This window comes from Salmo salar, chromosome 20, assembly GCF_965601325.2.
Source record: "Salmo salar chromosome 20, fSalSal1, whole genome shotgun sequence".
In the NCBI taxonomy this organism is placed as follows: Eukaryota; Metazoa; Chordata; class Actinopteri; order Salmoniformes; family Salmonidae; genus Salmo; species Salmo salar.
This window is the reverse complement of record NC_138310.1, coordinates 89,842,163-89,865,451: the sequence shown is the minus strand read 5'-3', so window position 1 is coordinate 89,865,451 and position 23,289 is coordinate 89,842,163. Positions and strand designations below refer to the sequence as shown.

The following is a 23,289-nucleotide window of genomic DNA, read 5'->3' as shown; positions in this document are numbered from 1 at the left end:
TCATATATATTTAAGCAACAAGGCCCGAGGCGGTGTAGTATATGGCCAATATACCACGGCTAAGGGATGTTCTGATGCACGAATCAACCTTAGCCATGATATACTGGCTATATATCACAAACCCCCAGATCTGCCTTATTGCTGCTATAAACTGGTTACCGACGTAATTAGAGCAGTTAAAATAAATGTTTTGTCATACCACAGTCTGATATACCACGGCTGTCAGCCAATCAGCATTCAGGGTTCGAACCACCCAGTTTATAATACAGTATAACAAAGAAATCCCTTCACAAAGGTTTCTCATTTGTTGGACCCTGGGACTTGATTACTGAGCTGTGAACATATTTCTCTAAGGGCCTATTAGTCCACTCTCAGTGAGCTGCTATAACACTCCTTGTCCCAAATAGCCTACAGTATGGGCCCTGGTCAAAAGTAGTGTACTATAAAGGGAATAGGCTGCAATTTGGAAGGCATCCCAATTGCAATCGTGCTCATGGACAGATTGTTTTCAGGTCATCAATGGGCCTAATTACTGAGCTCTTCCCTGGACTGACTGGCACTGCTCTGGCCCTCTACAGATTTACACTGATTCAGCCAGTCCCTAATCACCCCCTCCCCTTGGCTGAAACCTGGCCATGTTTGCAGTTCTGAAGGGTCTGGGTACATATCAGCAGTGCAGTGGTGAAGTGTCCACCATATTGCTTTCACCTTGCAGATCTGTGACCTGCAGAAACAATGGATTAGGGCCAAGCGGGAGGGGTAGGGAGCGATGGGGAAGGGTAGGGAGCGATGGGGAGGGGTAGGGAGCGGTGGGGGTGGGTAGGAAGCGATGGGGGTGGGTAGGAAGCGATGGGGGTGGGTAGGGAGCGATGGGGGTGGGTAGGAAGCGATGGGGGTGGGTAGGTAGCGATGGGGAGGGGTAGGAAGCGATGGGGAGGGGTAGCAAGCGGTGGGGGTGGGTAGGAAGCGATGGGGGTGGGTAGGAAGCGATGGGGGTGGGTAGGAAGCGATGGGGACGGGTAGGTAGCGATGGGGAGGGGTAGCGAGCGGTGGGGGTGGGTAGGAAGCGATGGGGAGGGGTAGCGAGCGATGGGGGTGGGTAGGGAGCGATGGGGGTGGGTAGGAAGCGATGGGGGTGGGTAGGAAGCGATGGGGAGGGGTAGGGAGGGGTAGGAAGCGATGGGGAGGGGTAGGAAGCGATGGGGGTGGGTAGGAAGCGATGGGGGGGGTAGGAAGCGATGGGGGGGGTAGGAAGCGATGGGGAGGGGTAGGAAGCGATGGGGGTGGGTAGGAAGCGATGGGGGGGGTAGGAAGCGATGGGGAGGGGTAGGAAGCGATGGGGGTGGGTAGGAAGCGATGGGTAGGGAGCGATGGGGGTGGATAGGTAGGGGTAAGGAGTGATGGGGTGGGTAGGTAGGGGTAAGGAGTGATGGGGGTGGGTAGGTAGGGGTAAGGAGTGATGGGGTGGGTAGGTAGGGGTAAGGAGTGTTGGGGGTGTGTAGGAAGTGATGGGTAGGGAGCGATGGGGGTGAGTAGGTAGGGATAAGGAGCGATGGGGGTGGGTAGGAAGTGATGGGTAGGGAGTGATGGGGGTGTGTAGGAAGTGATGGGTAGGGAGCGATGGGGGTGTGTAGGAAGTGATGGGTAGGGGGCGATGGGGTGTGTAGGTAGGGGTAAGGAGCGATGGGGTTGGGTAGGTAGGGGTAAGGAGCGATGGGGTTGGGTAGGTAGGGGTAAGGAGCGATTGGGGTGGGTAGGTAGGAGTAAGGAGCGATGGGGGTGGGTAGGTAGGGGTAAGGAGTAATGGGGTGGTTAGGTTGGGATAAGGAGTGATGGGGTGGGTAGGTAGGGGTAAGGAGCGATGGGGTGGGTAGGTAGGGGTAAGGAGTGTTGGGGGGGTGTAAGAAGTGATGGGTAGGGGGCGGTGGGGGTGTGTAGGAAGTGATGGGTAGGGAGCAATGGAGGTGAGTAGGTAGGGGTAAGGAGCGATGGGGTGGGTAGGTAGGGGTAAGGAGCGATGGGGTGGGTAGGTTGGGATAAGGAGCGATGGGGGTGGGTAGGTAGGGGTAAGGAGCGATGGGGGTGGGTAGGTAGGGGTAAGGAGTGATGGGGTGGGTAGGTAGGGGGGGTAAGGAGCGATGGGGTGGGTAGGTTGGGGTAAGGAGCGATGGGGGTGGGTAGGTAGGGGTAAGGAGCGATGGGGGTGGGTAGGTAGGGGTAAGGAGCGATGGGGTAGGTAGGGGGGGTAAGGAGCGATGGGGTGGGTAGGTTGGGATAAGGAGCGATGGGGGTGGGTAGGTAGGGGTAAGGAGCGATGGGGTGGGTAGGTAGGGGTAAGGAGCAATGGGGTTGGTAGGTAGGGGTAAGGAGTGTTGGGGTGGGTAGGTAGGGGTAAGGAGCAATGGGGGTGGGTAGGTTGGGGTAAGGAGTGATGGGGGTGGGTGAGTAGGTAGGGGTAAGGAGTGATGGGGTGGGTAGGTAGGGGTAAGGAGTAATGGGGGTGGGTAGGTAGGGGTAAGGAGTGATGGGGTGGGTAGGTAGGGGTAAGGAGCGATGGGGGTGGGTAGGTAGGGGTAAGGAGCGATGGGGTGGGTAGGTAGGAGTAAGGAGCGATGGGGTGGGTAGGTAGGGGTAAGGAGCGATGGGGATGGGTAGGTAGGAGTAAGGAGCGATGGGGGTGGGTAGGTAGGAGTAAGGAGCGATGGGGGTGGGTAGGTAGGGGTAAGGAGCGATGGGGGTGGGTAGGTAGGGGTAAGGAGCGATGGGGGTGGATAGGTAGGAGTAAGGAGCGATGGGGGTGGGTAGGTTGGGGTAAGGAGCGATGGGGGTGTGTAGGTAGGGGTAAGGAGCGATGGGGTGGGTAGGTACGGGTAAGTAGCGATGGGGGTGGGTAAGTAGGGGTAAGGAGCGATGGGGGTGCGTAGGTAGGGGTAAGGAGTGATGGGGATGTGTAGGTAGGGGTAAGGAGCGATGGGGTGGGTAGGTAGGGGTAAGGAGCGATGGGGGTGGGTAGGTAGGGGTGAGGAGCGATGGGGGTGGGTAGGTAGGGGTAAGGAGCGATGGGGGTGGGTAGGTAGGAGTAAGGAGCGATGGGGGTGGGTAGGTAGTAGTAAGGAGCGATGGGGGTGGGTAGGTAGGAGTAAGGAGCGATGGGGGTGGGTAGGTAGGAGTAAGGAGCGATGGGGGTGGGTAGGTTGGGGAAAGGAGCGATGGAGGTGTGTAGGTAGGGGTAAGGAGCGATGGGGTGGGTAGGTAGGAGTAAGAAGCGATGGGGGTGGGTAGGTAGGGGTAAGGAGCGATGGGGTGGGTAGGTAAGGGTAAGGAGCGATGGGGTGGGTAGGTAAGGGTAAGGAGCGATGGGGTGGGTAGGTAAGGGTAAGGAGCGATGGGGGTGGGTAGGTAGGGGTGAGGAGCGATGGGGGTGGGTAGGGAGCGATGGGTAGGGTGCGAAGGGGGTGGGTAGGTAGCGATGGGTAGGGAGCAATGGGTAGGGAGCGATGGGGGTGGGTAGGGAGCGATGGGGGTGGGTAGGGAGCGATGGGGGTGGGTAGGGAGCGATGGGGGTGGGTAGGGAGCGATGGGGGTGGGTAGGTAGGGGTAAGGAGCGGTGGGGTTGGGTAGGTAGCGATGGGTAGGGAGCAATGGGTAGGGAGCGATGGGGGTGGGTAGGGAGCGATGGGGGTGGGTAGGTAGGGGTAGGGAGCGATGGGGGTGGGTAGGTAGGGGTAAGGAGCGGTGGGGTTGAGTAGGGAGCGATGGGGGTGGGTAGGTAGGGGTAAGGAGCGATGGGGACGGCTCAATGCTTCAGAATTGACTGTTTTCCTTAATCTTCCCCCTATTCACAAAGCCCTATATTGATTACAATACTTCACAGCTGATCTGCAGGCTGTCATACAGTGAGGGAAAAAAGTATTTAATCCCCTGCTGATTTTGTACGTTTGCCCACTGACAAAGAAATGATCAGTCTATAATTTTAATGGTAGGTTTATTTGAACAGTGAGAGACAGAATAACAACAACAAAAAATCCAGAAAAACGCATGTCAAAAATTGTATAAATTGATTTGCATTTTAATGAGGGAAATAAGTATTTGACCCCCTCTCAATCAGAAAGATTTCTGGCTCCCAGGTGTCTTTTATACAGGTAACGAGCTGAGATTAGGAGCACACTCTTAAAGGGTGTGCTCCTAATCTCAGCTTGTTACCTGTATAATAGACACCTGTCCACAGAAGCAATCAATCAATCAGATTCCAAACTCTCCACCATGGCCAAGACCAAAGAGCTCTCCAAGGATGTCAGGGACAAGATTGTAGACCTACACAAGGCTGGAATGGGCTACAAGACCATCGCCAAGCAGCTTGGTGAGATGGTGGCAACAGTTGGTGCGATTATTCGCAAATGGAAGAAAGACAAAAGAACTGTCAATCTCCCTCGGACTGGGACTCCATGCAAGATCTCACCTCGTGGAGTTGCAATGATCATGAGAATGGTGAGGAATCAGCCCAGAACTACACGGGAGGATCTTGTCAATGATCTCAAGGATGCTGGGACCATAGTCACCAAGAAAACAATTGGTAACACACTACGCCGTGAAGGACTGAAATCCTGCAGCGCCCGCAAGGTCCCCCTGCTCAAGAAAGCACATATACATGCCCGTCTGAAGTTTGCCAATGAACATCTGAATGATTCAGAGGAGAGGGTGAAAGTGTTGTGGTCAGATGAGACCAAAATGGAGCTCTTTGGCATCAACTCAACTCGCCGTGTTTGGAGGAGGAGGAATGCTGCCTATGACCCCAAGAACACCGTCAAACATGGAGGTGGAAACATTATGCTTTGGGGGTGTTTTTCTGCTAAGGGGACAGGACAACTTCACCGCATCAAAGGGACGATGGACGGGGCCATGTACCGTCAAATCTTGGGTGAGAACCTCCTTCCCTCAGCCAGGGCATTGAAAATGGGTCGTGGATGGGTATTCCAGCATGACAATGACCCAAAACACACGGCCAAGGCAACAAAGGAGTGGCTCAAGAAGAAGCACATTAAGGTCCTGGAGTGGCCTAGCCAGTCTCCAGACCTTAATCCCATAGAAAATCTGTGGAGGGAGCTGAAGGTTCGAGTTGCCAAACGTCAGCCTCGAAACCTCAATGACTTAGAGAAGATCTGCAAAGAGGAGTGGGACAAAATCCCTCCTGAGATGTGTACAAACCTGGTGGCCAACTACAAGAAACGTCTGACCTCTGATTGCCAACAAGGGTTTTGCCACCAAGTACCAAGTAATGTTTTGCAGAGGGGTCAAATACTTATTCCCTCATTAAATTGCAAATCATTTTATAACATTTTTGACATGCGTTTTTCTGGATTTTTGTTGTTGTTATTCTGTCTCTCACTGTTCAAATAAACCTACCATTAAAATTATAGACTGATCATTTCTTTGTCAGTGGGCAAACGTACAAAATCAGCAGGGGATCAAATACTTTTTTCCCTCACTGAAGCATCCACCTGTAGACAATAACACAAACCTCATTGACAGCTGAACTGTAGGCTGTTATAGCAGCCGTCTGTAGACAATAACACAAACCTCATTGATGAATGCCTCCTGGAGCTCCACTTACCCCAGACAAAGTTGGCCAATGAACATCAAATGAACTGTCCTCCATTTACAATTCAGCATACAAACACACACACACACACACACACACACACGAGGCATAAGGTTATTCGATGTCTTTACTTGCTGGATTCCAGCCAGATGGTTGAAATCAGCTTTTAATGAGCCTTGAATTAATTGTGATGTGTGGATGGTAGGATAACAATGTTCATTATCTAGTCAGTCATTATCTTACTAATCATATACTCCACAGTGGTATCAGCTGATTTGAAATAACTAGGATAGGTAATATTCCTGTAAGAGTCTTTTGAATTTGTCTGTTGATCCTCATCTTTGCATTACATTATGATTCCTAAGAGATTATTACAATGTTTTCTTTTGTTTTGTTTTTCCTTTAGAACCATCCTTAAATATCCACAACAAGAGGGGGATGTTGTCAGGATTCTCTAATGTAAGGAGGCGAGGGAGAAAGGGGGGGAGAGGGAAGAAGGAGAGGAGAGAGGGGAGGAGAGGGAGAGGGGAGGAGAGAGAGAAGGATATAGGGAAGAGGGGGGAGGAGAGAGTGAGGGGGGAGGAGAGAGGGAGTGGGAAGGAGAGAGGGAGAGGGGAAGGAGAGAGGGAGAGGGGAGGGGAGAGGGGGAGGAGAGAGGGAGAGGGGGGAGGATAGAGGGGGAGGATAGAGGGAGAGGGGGGAGAGGAGGGAGGGAGAGGGGGGAGAGGAGGGAGGGAGCGGGGGAGGAAAGAGGGAGAGGGGGGAGGAGGGAGTGGGGGAGGAGAGAAGGCGAGGGAGAGGGGGGAGGATAGAGGGGGAGGAGGGAGGGAGAGGGGGGAGGAGGGAGGGAACGGGGGGAGGAGGGAGGGAACGGGGGAGGAGAGAGGGAGCGGGCGAGGGGGGAGGAGGGAGGGAGCGGGGGAGGATAGGGAAAAGAGAGGGGGAGAGGAGAGGAAGTGAGGGGAGGAGGAGTGCGTATGTCTTTCTCATTAGAAATAATGCACACTCTGAGCAGAGCTTCTTTCTGTTTAATCATGGCTATCAAAGCAGACAAGTAGAATGTTTCCCGGCCCTGGGGCAGAACCAGGAAGTGTTTGAGGATCTGACTCCAACTGACTCCTTCCTCAGACTGGCCTATGGGGAGATGAGGTGATTTTCACCTAGCCAATTAGGTTCCAGTTTGCATGTGTGTTCCTTCCCGCTTTGCTCCTGGTTGTTTGTTACCTAGGTTTGCGTCCCAAATGGCACCCTATTCCCAAGATAGTGCACTACTTTTGACCAGAGTGGGGGAATGTATAAGGAATAGGGTGCCATTTTGGACTCAGATCTACTGTACTGTCTATTGAGGTGCTCAGAGAGACAAAGGTAAACAAAGCACCACAGAGAGAGAAGAGCCTCCCAGGTCCAATTCATCTATTTTCTCTCTCTCTCACTCTATCTCTCTCTCCATCCCCATTCCTCTCCTCTCCTTCTCTCCTTGTCATGTAGCTACCACAGGCGAATATCGTTATATACCCATAGCGTATGGGTATATATTAAATATTTACATTTGACATGCATATCTAGTCATATTTGGAGCATACACACGCTATATTTCACTGAGAACCTGTTAACTATAGTACCTTGTTGGTTGTATTGGCAGGCACAAGGCTCTCACAGGCATAGAGAATATAATGCCCAGTAGGCCAGCCATCAATCTACCCTAGATTTGTCCTGAATGACACCCTATTCCAAGTCTTTATAGTGCACTATTTTTAACCAGGGCCCGTAGGACTGTATTCAAAAGGAGTACACTATGTAGGGAATAGGGTGCCATTCGGGACACAGACTTTGACTGATTACAAGTTCAGGAGAACAAGAGGGATCGTACAAATAAAGTGTAGACTTAAATCCACCACAATAGCCTGCTCACGTACTTCTCTCCTCTGTTTCTTTCCCTACACAAGTCAAAGGAAATTACTTTATTTAATATTTCATTGAGTCAGTGTAGCAAAGACACAGAGATTCGTTTTTGTTTGTTTCAAAGTTGTTGTTGTTGATGAAATACATTATTTATGTGATAAATGAATCTGTTGAGCTGCATGGTTCAGTCACTTTCCTATCTGACTGTGTTAATGTGGGCCAGTGTTGTCAGTCGCACAGCATAACAGAGAGGTGTGTAGGTGGAGGAAGGTTTCCTCTCTCTTCCTCATCACCCCTCTTATGTTCCTTCTATCTCCATCTTTCTCTAACTCTCTTCATGCCAGTGTTCCTTAACCTTTGACCCCACCAGATACACCATCAAGCTGGACAGTGATGAGGTGGAGTACGGAGGCCATGGCAGACTGGACCACAACACAGAGTTTTTTACTGAACCACAGTCCTTCAACGAGAGAGACAACTCTATGCTGGTACGTAACACCTCCATCATGACATTATCTTATTTGGTTGGTGTGATGTTGAAGTCAGTATAGGTAGACACTAGTTTGTGTCTTCCAGCTCTAGTCTCCCAGCTCTAGTCTCCCAGCTCTAGTCTCCCAGCTCTAGTCTCCCTGCTCTAGTCTCCCAGCTCTAGTCTCCCAGCTCTAGTCTGCGTCTCCCAGCTCTTAGTCTTCCAGCTCTAGTCTCCCAGCTCTAGTCTCCCAGCTCTAGTCTCCCAGCTCTAGTCTCCCAGCTCTAGTCTGTCTCCCAGCTCTAGTCTCCCAGCTCTAGTCTCCCAGCTCTAGTCTCCCAGCTCTAGTCTCCCAGCTCTATTCTCCCAGCTCTAGTCTCCCAGCTCTATTCTCCCAGCTCTAGTCTCCCAGCTCTAGTCTCCCAGCTCTAGTCTCCCAGCTCTAGTCTCCCAGCTCTATGTCTCCCTGCTCTAGTCTCCCGCTCTAGTCTCCCAGCTCTAGTCTCCCAGCTCTAGTCTGCGTCTCCCAGCTCTAGTCTCCCAGCTCTAGTCTCCCAGCTCTAGTCTCCCAGCTCTAGTCTCCCAGCTCTAGTCTCCCAGCTCTAGTCTCCCAGCTCTAGTCTCCCAGCTCTAGTCTCCCAGCTCTAGTCTCCCAGCTCTAGTCTCCCAGCTCTAGTCTCCCAGCTCTTGTCTCCCAGCTCTAGTCTCCCAGCTCTAGTCTCCCAGCTCTAGTCTCCCAGCTCTAGTCTCCCAGCTCTATTCTCCCAGCTCTAGTCTCCCAGCTCTAGCCTTCCAGCTCTAGTCTCCCAGCTCTTGTCTCCCTGCTCTAGTCTGTGTCTCCCAGCTCTAGTCTCCCAGCTCTAGTCTCCCAGCTCTAGTCTCCCTGCTCTAGTCTGCGTCTCCCAGCTCTAGTCTCCCAGCTCTAGTCTCCCTGCTCTAGTCTGTGTCTTCCAGCTCTAGTCTCCCTGCTCTAGTCTGAGTCTCCCAGCTCTAGTCTCCCAGCTCTAGTCTCCCTGCTCTAGTCTGTGTCTTCCAGCTCTAGTCTTCCAGCTCTAGTCTTCCAGCTCTAGTCTCCCAGCTCTTGTCTCCCTGCTCTAGTCTGTGTCTCCCAGCTCTAGTCTCCCAGCTCTAGTCTCCCAGTTCTAGTCTCCCAGTTCTAGTCTGTGTCTCCCAGCTCTAGTCTCCCAGGTCTAGTCTCCCAGCTCTAGTCTCCCAGCTCTATTCTCCCAGCTCTAGTCTGTGTCTCCCAGCTCTAGTCTCCCAGGTCTAGTCTCCCAGCTCTAGTCTCCCAGCTCTAGTCTCCCTGCTCTAGTCTGTGTCTCCCAGCTCTAGTCTCCCAGCTCTAGTCTCCCAGCTCTATTCTCCCAGCTCTAGTCTCCCAGCTCTATTCTCCCAGCTCTAGTCTCCCAGCTCTAGTCTCCCAGCTCTAGTCTCCCAGCTCTAGTCTGTGTCTCCCAGCTCTAGTCTCCCAGGTCTAGTCTCCCAGCTCTAGTCTCCCAGCTCTAGTCTCCCAGCTCTAGTCTCCCAGCTCTATTCTCCCAGCTCTAGTCTCCCAGCTCTATTCTCCCAGCTCTAGTCTCCCAGCTCTAGTCTCCCAGCTCTAGTCTCCCAGCTCTAGTCTCCCAGCTCTATTCTCCCAGCTCTATTCTCCCAGCTCTATTCTCCCAGCTCTAGTCTCCCAGCTCTATTCTCCCAGCTCTATTCTCCCAGCTCTAGTCTCCCAGCTCTAGTCTACCAGCTCTAGTCTCCCAGCTCTATTCTCCCAGCTCTAGTCTCCCAGCTCTAGTCTCCCAGCTCTAGTCTCCCAGCTCTATTCTCCCAGCTCTAGTCTCCCAGCTCTAGTCTCCCAGCTCTATTCTCCCAGCTCTAGTCTCCCAGCTCTATTCTCCCAGCTCTAGTCTCCCAGCTCTATTCTCCCAGCTCTAGTCTCCCAGCTCTAGTCTCCCAGCTCTATTCTCCCAGCTCTAGTCTCCCTGCTCTAGTCTCCCTGCTCTAGTCTCCCAGCTCTAGTCTCCCTGCTCTAGTCTGCGTCTCCCAGCTCTAGTCTCCCAGCTCTAGTCTGCGTCTCCCAGCTCTAGTCTCCCAGTTCTAGTCTCCCAGTTCTAGTCTCCCAGCTCTAGTCTCCCAGCTCTAGTCTCCCTGCTCTAGTCTGTGTCTCCCAGCTCTAGTCTCCCAGCTCTAGTCTCCCAGCTCTAGTCTCCCTGCTCTAGTCTGTGTCTTCCAGCTCTAGTCTTCCAGCTCTAGTCTTCCAGCTCTAGTCTGCGTCTCCCAGCTCTAGTCTCCCAGCTCTAGTCTCCCTGCTCTAGTCTGCGTCTCCCAGCTTTAGTCTCCCAGCTTTAGTCTCCCAGCTCTAGTCTGTGTCTCCCTGCTCTAGTCTGTGTCTCCCAGCTCTAGTCTCCCAGCTCTATTCTCCCAGCTCTTGTCTTCCAGCTCTAGTCTCCCAGCTCTAGTCTGTGTCTCCCAGCTCTAGTCTCCCAGGTCTAGTCTCCCAGCTCTATTCTCCCAGTTCTAGTCTCCCAGCTCTATTCTCCCAGCTCTAGTCTCCCAGCTCTATTCTCCCAGCTCTATTCTCCCAGCTCTAGTCTCCCAGCTCTATTCTCCCAGCTCTATTCTCCCAGCTCTAGTCTCCCAGCTCTATTCTCCCAGCTCTATTCTCCCAGCTCTAGTCTCCCAGCTCTAGTCTGCCAGCTCTAGTCTCCCAGCTCTATTCTCCCAGCTCTAGTCTCCCAGCTCTAGTCTGCCAGCTCTAGTCTCCCAGCTCTATTCTCCCAGCTCTAGTCTCCCAGCTCTATTCTCCCAGCTCTATTCTCCCAGCTCTAGTCTCCCAGCTCTAGTCTGCCAGCTCTAGTCTCCCAGCTCTATTCTCCCAGCTCTAGTCTCCCAGCTCTAGTCTCCCAGCTCTAGTCTCCCAGCTCTAGTCTCCCAGCTCTATTCTCCCAGCTCTATTCTCCCAGCTCTAGTCTGTGTCTCCCAGCTCTATTCTCCCAGCTCTATTCTCCCAGCTCTAGTCTCCCAGCTCTATTCTCCCAGTTCTAGTCTCCCAGCTCTAGTCTCCCAGCTCTAGTCTCCCAGCTCTATTCTCCCAGTTCTAGTCTCCCAGCTCTAGTCTCCCAGTTCTAGTCTCCCAGCTCTAGTCTCCCAGTTCTAGTCTCCCAGCTCTAGTCTCCCAGCTCTATTCTCCCAGCTCTAGTCTCCCAGTTCTAGTCTCCCAGCTCTATTCTCCCAGCTCTAGTCTCCCAGCTCTAGTCTCCCAGGTCTAGTCTCCCAGCTCTACTCTCCCAGCTCTAGTCTCCCAGCTCTAGTCTCCCAGCTCTAGTCTCCCAGGTCTAGTCTCCCAGCTCTACTCTCCCAGCTCTATTCTCCCAGCTCTAGTCTCCCAGCTCTAGTCTCCCAGCTCTAGTCTCCCAGCTCTAGTCTGTGTCTCCCAGTTCTAGTCTCCCAGTTCTAGTCTCCCAGCTCTAGTCTCCCAGCTCTATTCTCCCAGCTCTAGTCTCCCAGCTCTAGTCTCCCAGCTCTAGTCTCCCAGCTCTAGTCTGTGTCTCCCAGTTCTAGTCTCCCAGTTCTAGTCTCCCAGCTCTAGTCTCCCAGCTCTAGTCTCCCAGCTCTAGTCTCCCAGCTCTAGTCTGTGTCTCCCAGTTCTAGTCTCCCAGTTCTAGTCTCCCAGCTCTAGTCTCCCAGCTCTAGTCTGTGTCTCCCAGTTCTAGTCTCCCAGTTCTAGTCTCCCAGCTCTAGTCTCCCAGCTCTATTCTCCCAGCTCTAGTCTCCCAGCTCTAGTCTCCCAGGTCTAGTCTCCCAGCTCTACTCTCCCAGCTCTAGTCTCCCAGCTCTAGTCTCCCAGCTCTAGTCTGTGTCTCCCAGTTCTAGTCTCCCAGCTCTAGTCTCCCAGCTCTATTCTCCCAGCTCTAGTCTCCCAGCTCTAGTCTCCCAGGTCTAGTCTCCCAGCTCTACTCTCCCAGCTCTAGTCTGTGTCTCCCAGTTCTAGTCTCCCAGCTCTAGTCTCCCAGCTCTAGTCTCCCAGCTCTAGTCTCCCAGCTCTAGTCTGTGTCTCCCAGCTCTATTCTCCCAGCTCTATTCTCCCAGCTCTAGTCTCCCAGCTCTAGTCTCCCAGCTCTAGTCTCCCAGCTCTAGTCTCCCAGCTCTATTCTCCCAGCTCTAGTCTCCCAGTTCTAGTCTCCCAGTTCTAGTCTCCCAGCTCTAGTCTCCCAGCTCTAGTCTCCCAGCTCTAGTCTCCCAGCTCTAGTCTCCCAGCTCTAGTCTCCCAGCTCTAGTCTGTGTCTCCCAGTTCTAGTCTCCCAGTTCTAGTCTCCCAGCTCTAGTCTCCCAGCTCTATTCTCCCAGCTCTAGTCTCCCAGTTCTAGTCTCCCAGCTCTAGTCTCCCAGCTCTAGTCTCCCAGCTCTAGTCTCCCAGCTCTAGTCTCCCAGCTCTAGTCTGTGTCTCCCAGTTCTAGTCTCCCAGTTCTAGTCTCCCAGCTCTAGTCTCCCAGCTCTATTCTCCCAGCTCTAGTCTCCCAGCTCTAGTCTCCCAGCTCTAGTCTCCCAGCTCTAGTCTGTGTCTCCCAGCTCTATTCTCCCAGCTCTAGTCCATCTCTATTATTAATGTACTTCCTCCATTAATTATCTCTACTCAGCTTTGAATTCTGCCTGAAGTACATTATCAAATATAGGTAAATTCAGAAATTCCTTGCCATTCTCTCTGTTGTACGTACACACAAACACACACACACAAACACACACACACACACACATGGGTACATTCAGAAAGGCCATGCAGTTCTCCCTACTCTATCAGGGGACAGACCAAGGACTGCAGTTTGTTTCTGCTCAGAGGCAGATCGGTACTGTGTTCGTTGTGTTTGTGAATATAGTATCTGTTGTGAGTGTGGAGCTGAGGCGTACTGTGTATCTCAAGCAGTCACTAAGAGTATAGGATATAGGGTATAGAGGGTATAGGGTATAGAGGGTATAGGGTATAGAGGGTATAGGGTATAGAGGGTATAGAGGATATAGGGTATAGAGGTTATAGTGTAATGAGTCTAGGGTATAGAGTGTATAGAGTCTAGGGTATAGAGTCTAGGGTATAGAGTCTAGGGTATAGAGTGTATAGGGTATAGAGTGTATAGGGTATAGAGGGTATAGGGTATTGAGGATATAGGGTATAGAGGATATAGTGTAATGAGTGTAGGGTCTAGAGTCTAGGGTATAGAGTGTATAGAGTCTAGGGTATAGAGTCTATAGGGTATAGAGTCTATAGGGTATAGAGTCTATAGGGTATAGAGTCTATAGGGTATAGAGGATATAGGTTATAGAGGATATAGGTTATAGAGGGTATAGGGTATATAGGGTATAGAGGATATAGGGTATAGAGGGTATAGGGTATAGAGGATATAGGGTATAGAGGGTATAGTGTAATGAGTCTAGGGTATAGAGTGTATAGGGTATAGAGGGTATAGGGTATAGAGGATATAGTGTAATGAGTATAGGGTCTAGGGTATAGAGTCTAGGGTATAGAGTGTATAGGGTATAGAGGATATAGTGTAATGAGTCTAGGGTATAGAGTCTAGGGTATAGAGTCTAGGGTATAGAGTCTAGGGTATAGAGTCTAGGGTATAGGGTATAGAGGGTATAGAGTGTATAGAGTCTAGGGTATAGAGTGTATAGGGTATAGAGGGTATAGGGTATAGAGGGTATAGAGTGTATAGAGTCTAGGGTATAGAGTGTGTCGTGTCTTTGGCTATGCCGGATTAAGTGATATGACATGCTAACTTATAAAATGATTTCTCTGTAATTAATATTACTTGATTAAGCTAATCATGTAAATGTAATTAACTAGAAAGTCGGGGCACCACGGAAGAACGTTTATAGAGCCGTTATCTTCCGAATAAACTCTTAAAATACTTAGTAATATTTTACCTCGATAGCAGTCAATATTAATCCTTGTCTTATTTTCAGTCTCATAATGAAAGTTGTAAATTCTTGGCTATCTTCACGAACCCTGGCTAACAAGTTGAATCAGCAATACAAAATTGGGTTTAATTATTTATTTACTAAATACCTAACTAATCACACAGAATTACAAATACACAGAATACAATGATGTCATACAGAAAACGTCCTGGTGGACGGAACCTGTATCATGGCTGGTTACACAAAGGAAAGGGGGTTGGGCTTGAATGAAAGAGCGGGAAGATTTAGGAACACAGAAACAGCAGCTATGCTATCGTAAATACATTATCTTATGCATTCTGAATTACCGCCCATTTGGAAAAGGAAAATGCAATAAATATTTACTCTGAGCTGCGCTTCGGTAGATTGGTCGTAGATGCTGGCCGGGTTGGCCAACAGACCTTCCTGTCCTCGCAAGAATGTCTCTGGTGGTAAATTGGATACGTGGTGGTATCTTCGTCCGTCTGTTAGACTGGATCCGTCGTCCGTCCTTTCCTAGCCCACGTTACAGCGGCCGCTGCTAACTCAACGGCTAGGAAGTAGCACTTCTGTAGTGAATAAGCTCAAAGTTCATACCAGAGCTCACGCCGAGGTTGGCTTAGTTCTGTACTTGACATGTGTGTCCTTCTAACGTAGAGGCTGCAGACCTCCCGTACTGGAACAACTGGTTATCTTTTCGTCAAAGGATTATATAGTGGAGAGGGGGAGGGAGGTGTTTCATCGTTTATAACCCCTGTCTCTTCACAGGGTTGGGTGACTGATCGAGCAGGGCACTTTCCTTATGAAAACCCAAATCTCTCATTCGGAAGCTAAAATTACATTTCATCTCCTAACAAACATTTTCAATATCAAACATTTCAATTGCATAACAATTCCATGTGACTCTGATAACTAGAGGGTGTATACTTTCTCAGATACAGTTTATGTCGTCCTGTCATCAGTCATAATGTCTCAGATGACAACCGAACTGACATACATACTCATTACGTTCCCAAGCATATTTCCAACTGGTTTTATTAACAAAATATGTGGTACCTTTCCCCATTTGTTTGATGTTCCCAGACTCTCTATATTTAACACAGGCTATTCAAGTCCTTCAGTAGATTCAGAGAGGGGAAGAGAGAAAGGTATTTATGGGGGGGGGGTCATAAACCTTACCCACAGGCCAACGTCATGACAGTCCCCCCATGTTGGGTTCAATCTTGCGATTAACCTGCATGTTATAACCCAACATAAAAATGAACGTGGGTTGTCCTAGTTGTGGATCATCGTTGTGGTCCCCATCTGGCGGTCGACCCGGGTAGGGTGTCTGCAAATGAAGAAATCCGCTCCAAGGCTGGGCAGTAGATGTCCAGTTGGTGGTTGCTATTGCAGTCCCCCCTCTGGTGGTCGACCCGGGTAGGGTCTCTGCAAATGAAGAAGTCCGTTCCATGACTCGGCAGCGGATGTCCGGATTGGGATCGCCGTTCCGGACCCGTCGTCTGGTCGTCCAGACTGGAATATCTGGGCAGTAACTTAGGCAGATGTTAACAACGCACACACACTCATGAAATATATCATTACATTCCCCCCCAAATGAGCGGCGTTGTGGCTCTAACTGATGGTTGTGTGGGGGAGTTGTTTATGACTCTATCACTTTCTATGTGCCGAAGAAAATGAAACAAAATGAATGAAAGCATAAACAAAACAAAATATAGTTATGCCACCTTAATCATCTAATTGGACTGTATTCTATCTACGTCCATGGTCTTGGCAAAATAATGACCCTATCATGGCATTGTCTAATGACATATTTAGGGCTTTCCTAATTTGCGGGGTGGCGCTTAGGGTACTATCCTAAGTTGACAACTATATGATAAGTCTACAGCTGTAAGGCACTAGTTTTGGGCAGTCTAAAGGATGACCTATGGACTTCTGGTTAGAAAACTGGTGAGTGCTGTAGAGCCACAGGCCTAGAAGTAAACGTTCAACTTTACTAAGGCTGGTATTCTGCTTGGACCCTTAAGTGATCCTAGCATAAATCCTAATTGGATGTTCCGTTGTGCATGTGCGTTTATGCTTACACAATCGCGCATGTCAAGGGAAGAAAACCAAGTATCCTGGCAGATCACAACTTGTTCAGAATGAGTCTGACGTAGTCAGGTAATTTTCAGGTCAATGCCTGGAGGTCAGTCAGAATTGGTGTCAAGGGAGTCTGTAGTAGTTTTCTACAAGTCACGGTGTCTTCCACTATTGTAGTGGCGGTAGGTATGAAGTCTATTTCATAGCTATGTTATCCACGGAGGAGCTAACCTCACGACGGAAGTACTCTAAGTATTAGACCAGTCGTACGTGGTGTGATCATGGTTCATGACTTCTAATAACTTTTCTCCTGAACGGAGGGTTCTATTTATTAGTGGCATGTGTTAACCATTGGAAGAGTGCACTGGAGATTCCCTTCCCCGTGTTGCACTCTGAGTGACTCCTATGTCGCTATTATCAATAGCAATTTAACTTGTGAGGTTACTAATCCTCTTACTGAGTGTTGCTGGACTGACTGTGGTATTGGTACTGGTATTCAAGGGTCCAGTTGTCCTACCGATTTATTCTGAAATATTATCTACCGGAACACATGATTGGAGCATATTACTAGTTGTATTGTAGTTGAACCTACACATGGCAAGGAATGATTATTGTTGCCATTTGTTTTGGAGGTGGACAAGTCCATTGGGCTTCCTTTACGACCAGTGTGGTACACCTCAGTACTATCTTAGACGTGTTCTAAGATAATCCCCGTCTAGGGGCCTGTCTGCTCCTCACTGTTCTCATAGGGGAGTTTACAACTAGATTTGATTTATGCTCTGGCGGCCTCGTACGGTGTTGTCCGTAGTCTCGACCCCCCCACCGGCCTCGATGAGGCTCATCATGGGTCTGGGCTACTATTCCCCCCCTTTGTGTCTCGGGACCCCCCCACCAGCGGGTGGTGTTGGTGTCCGAGGCGCAAACGAAAAGGTCGGACCCTATGTACGAGTTGTCCGTGGCCGCGTTATTATGAGAATGGCTGTAACCTTTCAGCCAAATCTTCTGGTGTTTGTGCTTCAACACCCTCAGTGGCTGTCGAGGTCTGTCAGTCACCACCGCGTCCGCGTGTGGCAACCTCTTCAGTACCTGCAAACTGAGACGAGGATATCGGTCTGTGATATCGCAAAGTGTTTCACCAGTGGGAGTCATTGGGTCAGTTGCTGGACTGACGCCATTAGTGTCATTGTAAGGGGTGACAGTCCCCAACAAAGCAGAAGGTGTATCATCAGAAGCAGAGTGTACTCTGCACATCAATGTTTTTCTTGCTGAGACGGCCGCAGTGCTTGCGGAAGTGTCCGAAGGGCAAGGGAAGTTCATCTCAACTATCGTATTGCATGACTGCAAGGAGGAGGGAAGTTGCTCATTCACAGAGACAGCTGGCTCGAAATCATGAAAAGAATGGTCAATCAGATTGGCTGATGGAATGTGTCGAGATATCGTAATATCTCCTTGGATCGGATTCTGCACCAAGAGGTTTCTAAACGTCTTTTTCCCAAGGGGTGCTTTCGACAGATACCCCTCGTGAATGACTGCATTGCAGCTAGCGTTAGGGAAAGATAGTGTGGTCAGTGGAGAAGGCACTGTGGCCTGTGACCATACCTGGTTGGTTTTCCAATCCATCAATGGGAGTAACCGATCCATCAAGTCTGCTCCAAGTAGCAGGGTTACAGTTTCGAGGCTGGTAACATACACAGGGTGAACGAGCGATACGTCCTGGAAGTGTAGTTTCAGCATGACTCTCAATGTGAGAGGCGAGGTAGTCTGAGTGACCCCTCGAAGTGTAGTGTCGCATCGTTCCACTTTTACCCAACGTTTGGTTGGCTTCAAAGCCCTTTTTAGATCATCAAACAATGTTTGAGAGATGAGTGATATTGTCACACCCGAATCAATTAGCGCATGACAAGCTAAGCAGTCCTCCAGGACTGTTTCCAGGTATGGCCGTTTAGATTCGTGGTTAGTGGACATATTCCCCACAAAGTGGAGTGGTCGTTCGCAACGACGTGATGTGCCATGTCTGTTCAAGATGGAAGCAGATTGACTTTTCCGATTTTGAGTGAGCTTGGCTTTAACGAAGCGTTTAACCTTTCTCTTCGCAACTTTTGTATCAGAGTCTATAGACAGAGCCCGGGGGCTTGTTTCTTGATCAAGCGGGCCCTGGATAGGGTCTTGAATGAGAGCGGGAGAAATTTGAACTTTAACGTCCTTGCTATGGGTGTTAATTCCTGCGGACCTGGTGTCCGGTAATTCCCCGTCTAGTCCTTGTGACTTATCTTTTACCCTTTTCTCAAATTGTTCTCGCTTAAGTTCTTCCCGTAGTGGGACTTCTGGAGAACATTGGTCTACGTTTTGATCGTCCTTCAACCCTTTGTTACCCTTGTGCTCTGACACTTTTTGTGGGTTGGGTGCAGGAACGTAGCGAACGGGTCGATTGTAGCGGTATTCGTTTTGAAGGCTACGTACTTTACAGTTATTTCGACCGCGGCGGTTATTGGAATCATGGTTTCGTGGTAGAAACTGTTGTGGTGCGTCATCTCTCGACGCTCCAATACCTGATAATACACCCTCTAACTGGAGTGAGTGCTCCTGGTCAAACTTCAAAACCGAGTGGTCAGGGCTCTTAGAGTTGCGAGCTTTTGATGCCTCAAAAGCTGTGCTTGCAAGCTCTCTGAGTTGTAAGATAGGCAAGCCAACGTGGGCTGCAGGGCCCAAGTAGGTAATGAAGATGGGATACATGTTCGACAGAAACATTTGTTTGAATGGTAACAGCTCTTCCATTCCTGATTCCGTGAGTAGGCCAAAGTAAGCTGAACGAAGCCTATGATAGAAAGCTTGTGAGTGTTCGTTCCAAGCTTGTTTGACCGTGTTAGCCAGTGAGCTACCGTGTTTGCGATTCGCAGAACCACTGAATTCTAATTTCAAAGCTGTGGCAAGTTTAGCGTAGTCATTTAGCACGTGTTGCTGTTGTAGGCGAATGAACCTCGTCACGTGTCTATTCGACGTTCGCTTCAACAGGTAAACCCTGTCAGAACCCGTAGCATTCGGGTAGCCACCCAACGCGTCCTCTATGTCAGCTAGGAACGTCTCAGTATCATTTGGCTGACCTGGAACGGGGTCAAAGGTGGGGAAATTCTTGACGAGTTTGTCAAGGTATTCCGCGCCAAGCGGGCGGAGAGGGTTGGCTTCATCCTGTGGAGAAATTGGGGCCGACAGGTCAAGAGGAGAAGCCAAGCTTTGGCTTTGTTGGCCAAGAGGCTCCATATTACTCAGTGCCGAATGGCCAAGAGGAGAAGACTGAGGGACACATGATGGAGGCAATGTCTGAAACCTATCGTCTTCACTCCTTTGAGTACCGGACTCCGGTTGCTTGGATGGGTAGTCATGCTGTAGAGCGTGACCATTCTGGACTTCCTCCAGATGGTACCTAAGGGTGGTCTTCTGCTGCATTGCAGAGTCCACTTGAGCGCTTAGAGTACCAATTTTGGACACGTGAGTGTCACACCTGCTCCTTTCGGTCTCAAACTTATCTGTCATGGTTTGCAGATAGAGGTCTCGAGTACGGAGCGAGAGATTCAGTGATGAGATTTCCTCTGCTTGCTTAGAAATCAATATTTCCATCCTCATCACCTGAGTTTTCTCATCATTCATTTGGTCAGCGACTTCAATAAGTTCTGCTGATTTGTCATCCAACTTTGTCATTGTGTTCATCAACTGATCGTCTTTGGTCTGCAGAATTTGGAGTAGAACATTGTTACCTTGAGTAACGTTCAACAAAACTGCCTGCATGTTATCAAATTGCGCGTTCCTGTTTGTAGATAACTCGACAGATTTATCTAGTTTGGCGTGGACTACATCGCATTTAGTTTTGGCTAAATCGAGTTGTTCCTGCAGATGACGATTTTGTTGGAGAGTTTGTGCTCGTTCATCGTCATAAGTATTTGCAATTACTTTTAATTGTTCCGATTTCAAACGCAGTTCCTCGACTAGCAGAATGTTTTCATTTCCTGCTTTTGTCAATAGTTGCTCAGTTCTCTCCACCTGTGCCCTCATGTTAGCCAATTCTTGCACGTGCTTCAGCTGTGCACTGTGGTATTGGACCGATGCCAACCTTTGATGGCGATACATAAGTGCTAAAGTGGAGAGAACAGTCACAAAGCCTGTATTTGATGGTTGATTTTGGAGAGCGTTCGCAATTTCGGCTGTTGTTTTTCTAATGGCATAATTAGGGTTGGTATCACTGCTGAGGTCAGAGATGAATCCTTTTATGAGTGGAGGTTCACTAATTAGCGGAGGAGTGGTGACCACCTCCTTTGGTAGCTTGCACATTATTAGAAAAATTTAGAGGAAAAATGTTCCTATTTTTTTTCAATGTTTGGGTTTGGAATTCATTGGAAGCTGCAAAGACAAGTTTAATCTATTTATAGATGTTGACGAACCATCAGTACTGTACCAGTAATGTGGAAGTTGGACGTGAATGAATTTGCAAAAGCAAATTGAATTAATTAATCAATGCCAATGATTAATCCTACCTGGGTAGGCTATCTGGGTATTAAACTTGAATTAACCTGAGGTTGCTTCATCCAGGTTAATATGGGAAGTTTAAAAGTGTCTCATTTGATTGCAAGAACATTAAGGTATGTTCAACAATTTAACTTATTAAATTGAATGAGATGATAATCCATACAATCTCCATTGATTGGATATCATAAGTGTAAACAGTAGATTAAATGTTGGGAACACTCCCCACTATGGTACACTTCTTCCTTGGGCCGAAGCCACATGGGATTCCCGCTGGGGCGGGACTTCTGTCAGTACTGGATTACTGAAAGGGTTTTGCAAAAACCAAATTTTACTGATTGATCAATTTGAATGATAAATCAAACCTGTATAGGCTATATGGGATTTAAACTTTAATTAACCTGAGAGGTTTATTCATCTAGGTTAATGTGGGAAAAAAAGATTACAATGTCTCATTTAGAAAACTCATCAATTTGGATATTATTTAAACTTGAGAATGTAAATCTGGCAATTTCACTTATTAGTTCAATTGAAAAAGACATCGATATCCGTCTGGATATCACGAGTAACGACTTGAGTGTCACCTGACTAATTATTTGAAGGAAAGTATTGGTGACTTCTTCAGAGGGCACACACTGAAATCAAACGGAAGTACCCAGGGCGGGACTTTCGTTCCGCAAGTCGGATGACTTACAATGTGGCACAAAACACAATGGCTGTTTTCCCTTTGTTAGCTTAGCATCTCGAGCAAGCTAATGCTACTTTATGCCTGAAAAATGCTTAACATAGGATTCCCTTGGCAAGGGAAAGGTTTTACTTATAACGTATTATGTTCAACCCTTTTCGGCGATATTTGACGATGTTTTAACCGGAACTCGCGGGAAACAACGAAACGCACCGTGGTCTACTCGCATCGAAACGCGAGAGACAGAGATACTTATCGCTGGTCAAGCTAATCTCTCCTAAATTTCAATCGGCTGGCTCTTTGTCCTCGCTCGAGAAATTAATAATGACCTAGCCAACACGCGTCTGAAACGCGAGAGGCAGAAATACTTAGCGTTTGGCCAAACGCGCTATTTCTCAGATAGCTTTATCAGCCATCATACATACATGTATAGTTTATGTTACCCACTGACTACGTCAGAGCACAACACGGAGGCTATTCTCCGGAACACACACGCACCAATAATTCCAGTCTACAATTCCCATAATGTATATAATCAACTTGGTATATTATGTAATCTGCTTTTCAATTTTATATATGCTGAATCAAAATAAAAGCTTCATCCTATTTTAGATTCCTCGCACGGGGGCTCCAATATGTCGTGTCTTTGGCTATGCCGGATTAAGTGATATAACATGCTAACTTATAAAATGATTTCTCTGTAATTAATATTACCTGATTAAGCTAATCATGTAAATGTAATTAACTAGAAAGTCGGGGCACCACGGAAGAACGTTTATAGAGCTGTTATCTTCCGAATAAACTCTTAAAATACTTAGTAATATTTTACTTCGATAGCAGTCAATATTAATCCTTGTCTTATTTTCAGTCTCATAATGAAAATTGTAAATTCTTGGCTATCTTCACGAACCCTGGCTAACAAGTTGAATCAGCAATACAAAATTGGGTTTAATTATTTATTTACTAAATACCTAACTAATCACACAGAATTACAAATACACAGAATACAATGATGTCATACAGAAAACGTCCTGGTGGACGGAACCTGTATCATGGCTGGTTACACAAAGGAAAGGGGGTTGGGCTTGAATGAAAGAGCGGGAAGATTTAGGAACACAGAAACAGCAGCTATGCTATCGTAAATACATTATCTTATGCATTCTAAATTACCGCCCATTTGGAAAAGGAAAATGCAATAAATATTTACTCTGAGCTGCGCTTCGGTAGATTGGTCGTAGATGCTGGCCGGGTTGGCCAACAGATCTCCCTGTTTTCGGAAGAATGTCAATGGTGGTCCATTGGATACGTGGTGGTATCTTCGTCCGTCTGTTAGACTGGATCCGTCGTCCGTCCTTTCCTAGCCCACGTTACAGCGGCCGCTGCTAACTCAACGGCTAGGAAGTAGCACTTCTGTAGTGAATACGCTCAAAGTTCATACCAGTTCATACCAGAGCTCACGCCGAGGTTGGCTTAGTTCTGTACTTGACATGTGTGTCCTTCTAACGTAGAGGCTGCAGACCTCCCGTACTGGAACAACGTGGTTATCTTTTCGTCAAAGGATTATATAGTAGAGAGGGGGAGGGAGGTGTTTCATCGTTTATAACCCCTGTCTCTTCACAGGGTTGGGTTACTGATCGAGCAGGGCACTTTCCTTATGAAAACCCAAATCTCTCATTCGGAAGCTAAAATTACATTTCATCTCCTAACAAACATTTTCAATATCAAACATTTCAATTGCATAACAATTCCATGTGACTCTGATAACTAGAGGGTGTATACTTTCTCAGATACAGTTTATGTCGTCCTGTCATCAGTCATAATGTCTCAGATGACAACCGAACTGACATACATACTCATTACGTTCCCAAGCATATTTCCAACTGGTTTTATTAACAAAATATGTGGTACCTTTCCCCATTTGTTTGATGTTCCCAGACTCTCTATATTTAACACAGGCTATTCAGGTCCTTCAGTAGATTCAGAGAGGGGAAGAGAGAAAGGTATTTATGGGGGGGGGGTCATAAACCTTACCCACAGGCCAACGTCATGACAAGTGTATAGGATATAGAGTGTAGAGGGTATAGGGTATAGAGGGTATAGAGTGTATAGAGTCTA

General features: G+C 48.5%; 1 protein-coding gene across 1 annotated transcript in view; it reads left to right on the top strand.

Annotated features, from left to right (window-relative positions):
* LOC106581537 (1,4-alpha-glucan-branching enzyme) overlaps positions 1–23,289 on the top strand; it is a 323,607-nt gene that overhangs the window by 250,840 nt on the left and 49,478 nt on the right. The window contains exon 15 of the mRNA XM_045704110.2: positions 7,872–7,989. Within this exon, the coding sequence (XP_045560066.1) occupies positions 7,872–7,989 (118 nt within the window). The remainder of the gene's footprint in view (positions 1–7,871; positions 7,990–23,289) is intronic.